The sequence below is a fragment of the Rattus rattus genome, chromosome 2 (genome assembly GCF_011064425.1).
Source record: "Rattus rattus isolate New Zealand chromosome 2, Rrattus_CSIRO_v1, whole genome shotgun sequence".
In the NCBI taxonomy this organism is placed as follows: Eukaryota; Metazoa; Chordata; class Mammalia; order Rodentia; family Muridae; genus Rattus; species Rattus rattus.
Window position 1 is genome coordinate 20,976,358 of NC_046155.1, and position 14,670 is coordinate 20,991,027.

General features: G+C 39.0%; 1 protein-coding gene across 1 annotated transcript in view; it reads right to left on the minus strand.

Annotated features, from left to right (window-relative positions):
- The window catches only part of Tmc1 (transmembrane channel like 1), a 162,922-nt gene that overhangs the window by 93,118 nt on the left and 55,134 nt on the right, over window positions 1-14,670 (minus strand). Inside the window, exon 4 of the mRNA XM_032891708.1 lies at window positions 6,392-6,520. Within this exon, the coding sequence (XP_032747599.1) occupies window positions 6,392-6,450 (59 nt within the window). The 5' untranslated portion in view covers window positions 6,451-6,520. The remainder of the gene's footprint in view (window positions 1-6,391; window positions 6,521-14,670) is intronic.

Genomic DNA, 14,670 nt, shown 5'->3' on the forward strand with positions numbered 1-14,670 from the left:
TTATACACTTACACACACACACACACACACACACACACACACACACACACACACACGCACATGCGCGCGCACACGCGCACAAACCATGACAACAATAAAAAATGGAGCCCTGAATTTGAAAGGAGGGCTATAATGAAGAGCTTTGAGGAAAGGGAGAGTGATGTAATTATAATCTCAGAAAAAATTAAAGATTTAAGTATGATTGCTGACCCTTCAACAGAGGAATGGATACAGAAAATGTGGTACATCTACACAATGGAATATTATTCAGCTATCAAAAACAATGCCTTTATGAAATTCATAGGCAAATGGTTGGAACTGGAAAATATCATCCTGAGTGAGGTAACCCAATCACAGAAAGACACACATGGTATGCACTCATTGATAAGTGGCTATTAGCCCAAATGCTTGAATTACCCTAGATGCATAGAACACATGAAACTCAAGACAGATGATCAAAATGTGAATGCTTCACTCCTTCTTTAAAAGGGGAACAAGAATACCCTTGGCAGGAAATAGAGAGGCAAAGTTTAGAACAGAGGCAGAAGGAACACCCATTCAGAGCCTGCCCCACATGTGGCCCATGCATATACAGCCATCAAACTAGATAAGATGGATGAAGAAAAGAAGTGCAGGCTGACAGGAGCCGGATGTAGATCTCTCCTGAGAGACACAGCCAGAATACAGCAAATACATAGGCGAATGCCAGCAGCAAACCACTGAACTGAGAACGGGACCCCCGTTGAAGGAATCAGAGAAAGAACTGGAAGAGCTTAAAGGGGCTCGAGACCCCATATGAACAACAATGCCAAGCAACCAGAGCTTCCAGGGACTAAGCCACTACCTAAAGACTATATATGGACTGACCCTGGACTCTGACCTCGTAGGTAGCATTGAACATCCTAGTGATCACCAGTGTAAGGGGAAGCCCTGGTTCCTGCTAAGACTGAACCCCCAATAACATGATTGTTGGGGGGAGGGCGGCCATGGTGGGAGGATGGGGAGGGGAACACCCATAAAGAAGGGGAGGCGGAGGGGTTAGGGGGATGTTGGCCCGGAAACCAGGAAAGGGAATAACACTCAAAATGTAAATAAGAAATACTTAAGTTAATAAAAAAATTAATAAAAAAAAGAATGATTTCTGAATGAACCCCAATACACTAAGAACTGAGAACCACAAGCTGTGGGTACTTAGGCTTCTCTTTTTGCAAGTCCAAAAACCTTGACCCTATCTGCAATCAATTTTAGAAATTTTATACATTTTTAGAGTCCAGAGCACAAAGGGAAGCCTTGGTATCCCACACAGACCTAAACCTGTGACAAAACACCGGTTCCAGTAATGGTGAGCCTATGAACTTGGTTCCTCAGACTTACTTAGCAGCAATGGTCTAGTCTTTGAGGCTGTTTTCTGGGAAAAACATAATCCTGAAAACATTTTTTATTTTTCTGTCTTAATTAGGGTTACCATTGCTGTGATGAAACACCATGACCAAGAGCAGATTGGGGAAGAAAGTGTTCGTTTGACTTATACTGCCACACTGTAGTCCATCACTGAAAAAAGTCAAATGCAGACAGGGCAGGAACCTGGAGACAGGAGCTGATATAGAGACCACGGAGGAACGCTAATTACTGGTTTGCTTTCCATGGTTTGATCAGCTTGCTTTCTTATAAAACCCAGGACTCACAAATCAATCATTAATTAAGAAAATGCCCTACAGACTTGCCTGAAGTCCGACCTTAGGTAGGCATTTTTTCAATTGAGTTTCCCTCCTCTCAGATGTCTCTAGATTGTGTCAAGTTGACAGAAATTAGCCAGCACACTCTGAGAGGCAAAGGCAGAGGGAAAGCCGTCTGTCTCCCTTGCCCTAGCACAGCTGAGGCAGAGGGATCCTGACACATATTCTATTAGGCCGTTAACTGGCTTTGACCGTGTGGTTGGAATCTATATGGAAAAACTAACTCACACAGCTTCAAAACCTGCAGAAGATAAACACAGCATTAATATTAACACCTCCTACCCACAGGAAAACTCGGGAGGCCACAACTCTGGGTACCGCCGGTACATGGAGCCATGGAGTTGGAGTGACTCTTCCAGGCTTGAAGAATCATCTCAAGATAGTGAGTTATGCCCACAAGCGAACAGCCACAGTTTATCTCTTCCACGCTGCTGGCTGACTTTGACTAGGCTGCTCTGAATCACTGTCTTGGTACCCAGTGACTCCTCAGCTGACCTCTTAGGAGGCAGAGAATCTGAATGCCTACAAGGCCAGCCAAGCGGGAAAACAGCAAATAAACTAATGTAAAAAGAGTAGTGCAGAATCTGGTTCAAACCAAGAGTGAGTAACTTACAAAGGCAGTTCTTGCTTAACTCCAGTTTCAAGTAGGAATGTGGTGCCCATTCGCCACTTGTCTATAAGAAGCTAGACATAACATGTTTTTATAAATGTAAAATCTCCTGGATTTAAAAGGTATACATAAAAGAAAATTATTATTTTTTAAAAAGTGACTAGTGTAGCTAATTTTGTTAGTGTACATTTTGCTGTGATAAAAGAAATAATAACAACTGATAGAGGGCTTATATCCAAAATATACAAAGAACTCACAAAGTTAGACTGCAGGGGGACAAATAACCCTATTAAAAAATGGGGTTCAGAACTAAACAAAGAATTCACAGCTGAGGAATGCAGAATGGCTGAGAAACGCCTAAAGAAATGTTCAACATCTTTAGTCATAAGGGAAATGCAAATCAAAACAACCCTGAGATTTCACCTCACACCAGTCAGAATGGCTAAGATCAAAAACTCAGGTGACAGCAGATGCTGTCAAGGATGTGGAGAAGAAGGAACACTCCTCCATTGTTGGTGGGATTGCAGACTGGTACAACCATTCTGGAAATCAGTCTGGAGGTTCCTCAGAAAATTGAACATTGAACTACCTGAGGACCCAGCTATACCTCTCTTGGGCATATACTCAAAAGATGCCCCAACATATAAAAAAGACACGTGCTCCACTATGTTCATAGCAGCCTTATTTATAATAGCCAGAAGCTGGAAAGAACCCAGATGCCCTTCAACAGAGGAATGGATACAGAAAATGTGGTACATCTATACAATGGAATACTTCTCTGCTATCAGAAACAATGACTTAATGAAATTCATAGGCAAATGGATGGAACTGGAAAATAGCATCCTGAGTGAGGTAACCCAATCACAGAAAAACACACATGGTATGCACTCACTGATAAGTGGCTATTAGCCCAAATGCTCGAATTACCCTAGATGCACAGAACACATGAAACTCAAGAAGGGTGACCAAAATGTGAATGCTTCACTCCTTTAAAAGGAGAACAAGAATACCCATGGGAGAGAATAGGGAGGCAAAGTTTAGAACAGAGGCAGAAGGAACACCCATTCAGAGCCTGCCCCACATGTAGCCCATACATATACAGCCACCAAACTAAATAAATGGATGAAGCAAAGAAGTGCAGGCTGACAGGAACCGGATGTAGATCTCTCCTGAGAGACACACCCAGAATACAGCAAATATATAGGCGAATGCCACCAGCAAACCACTGAACTGAAAACGGGACCCCCGTTGAAGGAATCAGAGAATGAACTGGAAGAGCTTGAAGGGGCTCGAGACCCCATATGAACAACAATGCCAACCAACCAGAGCTTCCAGGGACTAAGCCACTACCCAAAGACTATACATGGACTGACCCTGGACTCTGACCTCATAGGTAGCAATGAATATCCTAGTAAGAGCACCAGTGGAAGGGGAAGCCCTTGGTCCTGCTAAGACTGAACCCCAGTGAACGTGATTGTTGGGGGGAAGGCGGTAATGGGGGGAGGATGGGGAGGGGAATATCCATAGAGAAGGGGAGGGGGAGGGGTTAGTGGGATGTTGGCCTGGAAACCAGGAAAGGGAATAACAATCGAAATGTAAATAAGAAATACCCAAGTCAATAAAGATGGAGAAATAATAATTTGGGGGCTGGAGAGATGGCTCAGTGGTAAAGAGCACTGACTGCTCTTCTAAAGTTCCTAAGTTCAATTCCCAGCAACCACATGGTGGCTCACAACCATTTATAATGGGATCTAACGCCTTCTTCTGGTACAGTATACTCATATGCATAAAATAAATTTTAAAAAAAATTCAAGGAAAAAAGTGAAACTACAAGGACCAAACAAAAACTACCTATGTTCTGTGTTCACTCCCAACTCTCATTTCCAATTCATGTCATTTTTCCCTTCTTTTAATTCTGATTCCTATTTCTCTGCGTTTTCACTAATTTCTAGAGTCCAGATGAGCTCGCCTACTCTGAAATCTAAAGGATTATATTATATTAAAGGCATTCTGGAGATCTGGGAGTGGTCTGCCTCAGATTTTTGCCAAGTTGTCAAGATATCCTCAATTCCATTTTGTTAACACATTAAAATATGGAAATTAATCCATATACCTCCAGTGTGTCACCATCCTCTACATTCCTGGAGCCCCTGTAGCTAGGTTTCCTCCTACCTAGCCTTGTCAGGTCCCAATTCAACCCCGTGCTCTATCATACTGCATGCAGGGAAGTCTATTCTCAGTGGAGGTACTTCCTAGATTTGTGTTGTATGTTGACACTATGCCAAATTCTTTCCATGGCTATTAACATAATTCCATGAGAAATAGTGGGGAAGAAAGACTACACATCCTTCAGTTTTGTACAGTCAATAAATTGAAGACAAGAAATTCAAACTCAAGTTTGAAACACATATTTATTCAACTGCCCTATTGTCCTATTACATAGGAACTACAAGTAAAAGAGGTGTGTGTGCATGTATAAATGTGTGTGAGAGAGTGTATGTGTGTGTGTGTGTGGATGTGTGTGTGTGAGTATGTGTGCATGTGTGTGGTATATGTATGCACATGTGTATGTGTGTGCATGTGTGTGTGTTTGAGTGTATGTCTCTGTGTTTGAGTGTGTGTGTGTGTGTGTGTGTGTGTGTGTGTGTGTGTGTGTGTGTTAGTAAAATTGTTCTTCTATAGCTCCAGACTGCTCCTTAAAATCTTCCTCAATTTTATTATTTGAAAGGTCACGCTATTACTTTCTAATATTTGAACATCTGTATATAGTTGCATGTGTATATCTCAAGTTGGGGGTTTCATGAGCTATTTATATGTCCAAATATGTTTTAGGAGCTAGAAGAGACTTCAAATTTGCCAAATAAAAATACTTCAAAACCTATGTCAATAGCATTACCATCTTATTAAATGAAAAGTATTTTGATGCACAAACAAGTGCGTGAGTTATATACTTAGACTTACACAGATACTATACACAGAGATAGAGGGGGTAGCAGGAATAATGGAGTGGTGCTTACCAATGCAAACAATATTGTTTGGAGAATAGAAAACCTTAATCCATTAGGTAAAACCAGACACAAACTCTGCAAAGGACATCAAGATCCAAAAGCAAAAGGTAAGTTCTCCTCTTTTTAATGAAATAACTGGGTCCTTTTGGAGCTAAAATATAAAATAATTTCTTGAAATAACACACTGACTCCAGCAGAATCAGGTCTAGAGGAGCACAATCCTGGTTGCTCCTTCAGTTCCTTTAATCAGGAACAGCTACAACTAGGTGTTCCTACCCCTTGACAGCATCATTAAGGAAAATGGGCTGGAAGGAAGGTAAGTTTAAGAAACACCACCAGATATAAAATAGTCTAATGAAAAAATACCATCTGTGTCAAAATTGAGAGAGGAAGACATAGGTATCGATCCAGATATGTTCCTTTGCACAACCTGTCACTTCCAAAGTCACAAGAAAACAATGTGATGTTACCCACATGCATGCATGCATGCACTCACACCAACCTCTGTCCCAGAATCTATGCTTGTTTCACTTGGCACCCAAGAAATTTAAAAAGCTGTGTGCTGGGTGTGTTTGCACCACCTCAGCAGTCAACAGGAAACTAAAATTGGGTCTCTGACAAGTGACAAGGGACCAGTTGGTAGCATAAGCCTTAATCGGAATCCTGTGCACTATTCTATCAGTGGAACAGCCTCCCTGTGCTTTTGTGAGAGCCACAATGGAAAAGTTCATTAGTGTCCATAAACTCTACAGAAAAACAAGAACAAGAAACCCCACATCCCTGTAAAGGTCAAACATACTGTCCTATGGAGAATTAGTAAGGAAGGTAACCCCGGTGTGAGGAACAAATGATTCAAGTTGACCACAGAGGTTACAAGAGTCCACATGCTGCTTTTGCTCAAAACTGGTTTCGGTGTGTAAGTATTAATCCCAAACCTCTCTAGCATGTGCATATATGTGACTACAGCATCATCTATAATACATAGGTAATCAGACTTCTGCGATGTATGTTTCTGTATGCAAAAATGAGCAACCTACTTGAGAACTTCAATTTTCTTCTCCATTTTCCAAGGTTTACATTTGACAGTAGCGATCATTTGTCTGTTCTCATCTAGCAGTGCTTTTAATCGTTCTAATTCCTCTTCATCAATTTCTTCTTCTTCTTCCCTTTAAAGAAAAAAAAAATGAAGCCAAAGGTTAAAACTCCGCTTCCTTTCCAAACCTAAAAGGGCGCCTGTCAGATCCACAACTCAGCTGCCCAAAGTCAGTGAGGAGTCCCACCCCCCACCCCACCCCAAGCTCTAGAATTCACATCTCAACACTTGCGATCCGGCTTGAGGATTATTATAACCTTCAACAATGCCATTTGCATTCTAATGCTCAAAATGGAACTGTTCTTTTATGTCCTCAGCCTCGGGCTGTCAGAACAAGGAAGCCGCAGAAAGGATAGTTACAGATCCATCAAGATACATACTTCTCTTCTCTGTTCCCTTTGGCAGCCATCCTCCCCAATTCTATGTTTCATTTAAGAACCTTATTTTCCAATAAGGATAATAAATTAAAGGTGAAGATGTCTTTGAAGTGTCCTTAGAAATTTTAAATTAGCCCCGTCTCAAGAGAAAAGGGGGAAAAAAATTGAAACGGGGAGAATGAAATTCTGTTTCTCAAAGGAAGCCTAATCTGTTAATTACACCCAAAACTTCATTTGATAAAATTCAACTTGAAATACTTTTGGTGGAAGCAAACGCTTTGAAGCACCCTTCAAAGGAATTTTCCTTCTCCTTCTAAGCAGATGCAGCCTTCTCTTTTCTGTGATCTTACTATTGAAAACCTAGAAGCTAAAGAAAACAAAATCTAAACAGAAGCCACATGGCTTCGTGGAGCAATGTAATACTATAGTATAGAAATCAAATTGTTGGCAATAGATTGTTTTAATTATTAGGCTAGTGTCTCAACTTTAAACACACCCTTTCATGCTTAATATTATGGTATGAGACTGCGGCTCTGTTAACAGTCATGTGTTTGCTTTCTCAAATTTCTGTTCAGACTGTGAGAATTACTAAGTGCCTTCCATCATTTCCTGTGGCTTCCTGCCTACTTCCTCTTGCTTCCTGAGCTGATGCTTCCTCCCTAGCACCACTTTACTCCAGGAGCTAAAGCCCCTCCCATAGTTGGAAGTGATTCTTTTCTGCCAATTCTAACAGAATTCTCCCTAATAGAATTTGCTTCATCATCTCCCTTAGTGGAACCACCTTCTGGTTTCAGTTCCCTGGGTTTCTCCTTCCTCTACACTTGACGTACTCATGCTAACCCTTCCCAGGATTCTAGCTCACAAAGGCTCGCTGCTCTTTGCAGCTGTTGCCATCCCATTTCACGTTCCTGCTGGCCTTCTCCAAAGGTCTAGTTAAGTATTTTACTTATAACTGCTAATAACTCTCATACATGATTCTCAGTATTCAAGTCACTGTTGAAGTCTCTCTCCTCACTAGACCCAGACTAAAAAAGACTAAATAGCAAATAACTATTTGTTATTATTACTTTAAAAAAAAAACACACATTTTACAGTTCACTAAACTTATTACTGGCACAATAGGAATATGGGGGAAAGCTATTTTTAAACAATTAATTATCATGTAGGGAGACATATTTGCAGACTTGTTATGAATCTGTAGTTTCTAATCATGCCATTATTACTCATATAAAATAAGATTCCAATTACTCATATAAAATAACACCTTTCAGTGATAGTCTGTTTGAGCAAAACAAATATGATGGCTAACCTTGCTTGTCACTTGATACTTGAGAAGGGGGAACCTCAGTTGAGAAATTACCCCAATCAGACTGATCTGTAAGTATATCTGTTAGGTGTTTTCCTGATCCTAGTGGACGCACAATGGCCCAGTCTACCATGGAGGATGCTGAGCCTTGGCACATGGACCAGGGTATAGGAAAGGTAGCTTCAGCAGCCATTGGGAGCAAACCAGTAAGCAGCTCTCCTCCACAGCTTTGGTCTTGCTTGATTTCCTGCCCTGACTTTCCTCAGTGACAGACTGTGGGATGAAATCTTACCTCCCTTTCCTCCACAAACTGTTTTCGGTCAATGTTTTTATCATAGCAAAAGAAAACAACCTAGGACAAATATTTTTCTTAGAATAGGAAACACGGTTCAAGGAAAGTTATATAGGGGCCCAACTAGGATGTAACGTGCATTATCATTGTGTTCTTTATTTATTTCTTACATGGAATCCTATGGTGCTATGGAACCATGGCATAAAATACTTCAGAAAGTTTTTAACTAAATTTCTAATTGCAATTTTTTGTTACTTTTATAATTTGCCAATTTGAAGCAATATAGAGGTTGTGTTGATTAGTCTTAGAAAAGTTAGATATGTTTTTAAATTTAAATGTTTTAAAATAATTGAACTTGCTTCCATGTAGCCATGGATAGGAACAGAAACCAAAACATGCTTCTCTTGAAAACAAAGAAAGCTAGCACATGGGATGGATGAGTGAAATCATCAAGACTGGCGTCAATTTGCAATAACAGGTCTTTCAAATTAGGAACCTAATTATCTGATACTTCAAACCTTTACTGGGGCCACCATTCCAGAATAATTCACAAGTACATTAACTAAGATAATGTACTTCATTGCTGAGTTCCACTATGAATCCTGTGTAAGACAGTCTTAGTAAGATAAAAGAATGAGCCAGTCAATGTTTGAACGGTCTCAAATGTTCAAATTTACATGCCAAGTTCCAGGGACCATCTAAGAAAGACAATTCTAATACTAAACCCTTACTCCCCATGCAACACTGGTACTCATTTTCCAGGAACATTTACTTCTCTCAGTCTCCAAACACTTTGTTTCTATTTTCTCTCCAGCACATATTCTATCTTATTTCACCATAATTTGTGTCTGAGTAGCCTCTCCCTTACTATACTATGAATTTGGGGGTCTGCATAAACGTTTACTGAAGAAACATTTATGTATTATTAAGCTTTTCTGAATAGCATTGAGTTATCATCCTGAACCCAGTAACTGAATCAAAGAATCCTAGAACACAGCAATGCTCCACAAGGTGACGATGACATGGAAAGATGTGTGTTCTACCCTAAATGACCTAAGGCTTGAATGTTTCTAAGCACTTTGTTGTTAATTGTTCATAACTCCAAGAGGATCCTGATGTACTTCAGAGTATACTCAAGCAACTAAAATATCACTCTCATCAGCATTACATGGAAACTGCTTATCTAGAAACCACTTAAAGAAAGAATTCTCATATTATATATATATATATACATATATATATATATATGGCATATGTTCTATCTTCTGAAATTCAGAAGTACTCTGAAGGAAAAACTTTCTATCTTAAGCTTACCAACAGTTGTGAGGCAAAGAAACATAACATACTGAATTTTTTTCACTACTATGAACATTTTGCTTACTTGTTTGTAAGTGAGTCAGGAAAAGCCTGTGCTATCACTAGAATTACTCTACAGTGTCTAACTAGGCAGTATGTCTTAACCATGAACAAAGATAGCATTACAACTTTATAGGAAGTCGATATAAAATGGGGGTGGGGGGCAAGGGAAACTCCCTGAGGCTTTGCTAGAACATCTGAAGACAAAGATTCTGAATGAATTCACCTAAATCAATCTGTTCTTGATTGTTGTCTAATAGTGTTTTTCTCAAAATACATTTCAAGATTATATTCCTTTTTAACAAAAGATTCTCATCTACAAAGAAAACAATAGAAGATAGACCCTAACATGTTAGTCAGGACTAACCATGGTAATAAACACCTTTATTGTGCATATAGAGCACTAGAGCTGGAGGAACATAATTTGAAAACTGTAGTGACTAGAGTTGGCTATAGAGAGGATTTGGGAGATGGGGAGTGACATAAAGGTGCTTTGAGATCTCAGAATGGAAGCGAGATGAACTCAGGGGAGATACTCTCATAGAAGATCCACTGGATGAGCACAGGGCTGTTTTCCAGAAGCTGAGCGATTTACATGAAAGTTCTCAGGCAGAAAAATTCCAGCCCAACTTGTCTTCTTAGAGAGATTTTCCCCTCGGGCATAACTGAGGAGGAAGACCAAATTCGATTGTGGAATTTATGACACACGTGTGTGCATTGGTGATGTCTTCTTGGGGAAACACCTCCAAGAAAGAACAAATTTTGCTAACAGGACATATTCCTGTATAAGGGTGGCACTAACTGTCATGACATTGAAATTGGATTGCATTTTGATTTTTATTTTAAAAAACTCCTTGCTAAAAAGAGAATGCAAATAAAAGTATCAGAGTCAAAACGTAAGGCAAATGATACCATGGTATTTAAAAGGAAAAGATAAAGTTCAGGGAGGAAAAAGAAATAACAGTGGAAGGAAAATTCAAAACTGAAGCTAAAACATTAAGAACCAATCTGGTTTCTTATATTCTAGAAGGAAGTAGCTTTGCCTCTCTACCTGACAAATTCCCATATGGTTTCACTTAATAATGATTATTTCTGGAAACATAACAGAGGCATCAAATACTGAAAGGTATCTTTGGGGGAGGACATGGTAGAGGAATATTATACCCCAGTGCTTTGTGGTAATCCACAAAGCCTTGCAACCTTCAGAAGTATGGAACAGGCTGCCTTGTTGCTTGACACCTTTCCAAGAGGGTCTAGGTTTTCCACGATTAGCTATGTGCAGGCACATTTTCCCTCCCTGCCATCTGCAAATTTCTAGTAATCCAAGAAATAATCTTTTAAAAATAGCATTTAAGCACATTACTCTCTACAGTGTCAGAAGTAAAATTTTGGAGCTAAAAAATGCTGAATATTTTTAATATAAATATGAGCGGTGAGTGGTGGCTCACACGTTTAATCTTAGAATGTCTGAGGCCAGCCCGGTTTACCAGTGAGTTCCAGGCCAGCCAAGACTTGCACAGTAAGTCCCTGTCTTCAAAACAAGAACAACAGTGTGTGTGTGTGTGTGTGTGTGTGTGTGTGTGTGTGAAAGTGTGTGTGTGTTTGTGTATGAGTGTGTGTATATATATGAGTGTGTGTATGAGAGTGTGCGTGTGTGTGCGTGTGTGAATGTGTGTGTGTGTGTGTGAGTATGTGTGTTTGTGTATGAGTGTGTGTGTGTGTGTGTGTGTGTGTGTGTGTGTGTCCCCAGTATTCTATAACAGAGGTCAGCACACTTTGATTCCATAAAGTGCTGAGCTGGTAACATTTTAGGCTTTGCCTAGTACATGGAACTCAGTCTTGTGCTCATTTGCTTTCTTAATAATCTTATACAACTATAAAAAGTATTTATAGCTCTTGTATTCAATTTAGTCCTAGTTTACCAAATACCTCTCCATAAGGGAAGGTGACCTGAGCTCATTCATCTGTAGTCTTCTATGTGTCTTAGGTTACACGGTATACAAATGATATTATCATTTTCAAATATTTAAAGTAACCATATTATAACAACCTGTAACAATTTGAGATTTTTTTACTGAGGGATTTCTCATAGTCCATTCTTAGTGTGTATTCACCTTTTAAAAAACTATATTTTAGCATTTAAATATATTTAAGTGGGGGCTGGAGGGGTGGTTGGCTCAGTGGTTAAGAGCACTGACTGCTCTCTTCCAGAGGTCCTGAGTTCAATTCCCAGCAACCACATGGTGGTTCACAACCATCTGTAATGGGATCTCATTCCCAATTCTGGGGTATCTGAAGACAGCTACTTACTTCCATAAAATAAAATAAATACATTAATTAAAAAACAAAGCAACTATATATGTGTATATATATATGTACGTATATAGAGTAAAATGGCACAATCAGATTAAGCCTGTCTTAGTAAATGTAGTTTTAATGTCTGATTTTAAGCGCAGTGAGAGTCCCCACCTACAGCAATCTCTTCTTTCTTGTGCCTTTACATAACAATACTGTAAGTTATACAGGAGGAATAACTTACGCTCCTCTCCTCAGCCTCCTCCGCCTTTCTTTTTCTCTCGCCTTTCTTGTTTCTTCATCCTCTGGCTCTGGTTCTGGATCATCCTCATTGATGACGTCTCTGGTCCGTTTCCTCTTTGGTCTCAAGCTCTCTCTTCTAGGTAGTTTATCTTCCTCTTCCTCTTCGCCTGAACACAGCAGTTGATGTATCAGAAAGTGCTAGTTTTCTCTCACTAACAAATTTCTCGCTTTTTAGTAACTGTGTCATGAACTGATGATAGCAGCCATATCAGTTCCCCACAGTATAAAAGGAAACACTATTTTACACATACACACACACACACACACACACACACACACACACACATACACACCTAACTTAATTTGTTCTGTGGTTCATATATGTAAAATGGAGTCTCTGCCTTAATATTAATCTTTACAGTTTCGGTCTTTATTAAGATAAATCAATGATTTCAACATATTCTGTTTGATTTCTAAAACCACTAAAATCAGGTTCAAGTTTGGAGGTAACCAACTAACAGGTAGTGGGAGAATTAATTATAAAGCACTGTGTATTCGTTTATTACTATGTTGCCTAGAACAGAGACCAGGGTTCACAAGGAAATGTCTACAAACCAAAATAGTTTTAGAGAAATTGACAAAGTCCCTTATACTCTTCCTAGGTCAAATTATCCACCCTTTTTATTTTTTACTATTTTATTATTCATTTTAGGAGTTAGCTTCATTTGGCCAGGCTGGCATAAACTAGTAGGTTCGATCCATTATCCTGCTTCCGTCTCCCCCCATTATCCCGCTCCAGTCTCCCAAGTACCTGGGACTAGAGGTGCCACATCTAACTGACTTTCATTGTTGACACCAAATAATTTTTTTTTATTTTTCTAAAACTGTATTTTTATATCCTTTCAAAAAATATATGGTTCATAAATTTACTTGATTGATAAGAAATTCCATAGACTTCAAAGAAAGAAGAGTTAGTGCAAGTTTGTGAAATGCTTCGAAATTGAAATGGAGGAACATTTCTTAACTTATTACATGAGACCCACACTACTGTTATAGCCAAAGACTAGAGGGTGGAGAGAATAGCTTTCTCTCTAAAATACTGAATAAACCAAAAAACTCTTTGGCCAACTCAACAGTATATTGAAAAGGCTTGACTAGAACCATCAGGGAGCAAAAAGAAAAGAAGTGGAAAGTCAAACAAACGGGAACTATCAGTTTGCAGTTGGGATAATCTTTCATGTGGAAAACCTCAAGACTCTGCTAATATGTCAGAATAAATAAGTGAATTTAGTAAAGAATCACAGAATTTATATTTATATTGATACATAAAATTCAGTTATTTGTTTTACACTAAGAATGATCTAAATAAAGAAAATAATAAGGCAACTGTATTTAGAAGAGTCTGAAAAGGAGTGAAGTACCTTTGAATAAGTTTTACTGAGGAAGTTCAAAACTTTTTATACAGAAAAATTGTTTTAAAAAGATTTTTAAGAAGTTAAAGAAGACCCAAGAAGTAGAAAGATCTATCACATTCATGTCTTGAAATAGTATTATTAAAATACCTATAGTAGCGTGATGTTCCATGAAAACCCAATTACAGTCTCAATATCAATTTTTTCAATAAGAAATAAACTCAAAACATTCATATAAAATCATAAAAGTCCCAAAAATAGAAAAAGCATTAATGATTAAAAAGAACACAATTGGGAATCCTGCAAACTATAATACCAACTTGCCAGGCAAGACGCATCCAGTGGCGCAATAAGGCTATGACTCCTACGGTGGATGTAATCAACAATTTCCTGATTGGATCTGAGATGCATTCCATAGGAGGGATTTTATGCCTTGCACTGTATACCTGATCAAAATCTCATGACTGGAAGGTCTCCAGTCCTTTAGGGATGTGACCTACTCCTGCTATTTTGCTAAACAGACATATATATTGTCAAACTGCTGTGTAAATAAATGTGTTTGTACTCATGGACCTATAATGCTATAACCTTGACAAAATAAGATTTTTTGTTTGATTGATTGATTAATTTATACAGTAGGTAGTAGGCAGTGCAGAAAGTCCTGACAATAAATGACTTTTGAATGCTCATCCTTAAACAAACAAGACATCTATATTAGCCCCCTTTAGGATTATGGAACACTGCAGATGAGAGGGACAAAAAGAACATAAGAGTCAGTGCATGGGAAGAAATGCTGTGAAAAGCTTATTCTCAGACATGACATGACTATTGTACCTATAAACTCATAGCAGCAATGGCTACCTGCACATTCCACATACATGAGGGAGAGGAGAGGGCTCCTAAGGCCCTACCCATCACTAAAGAACTATAGACAGTTTCCTG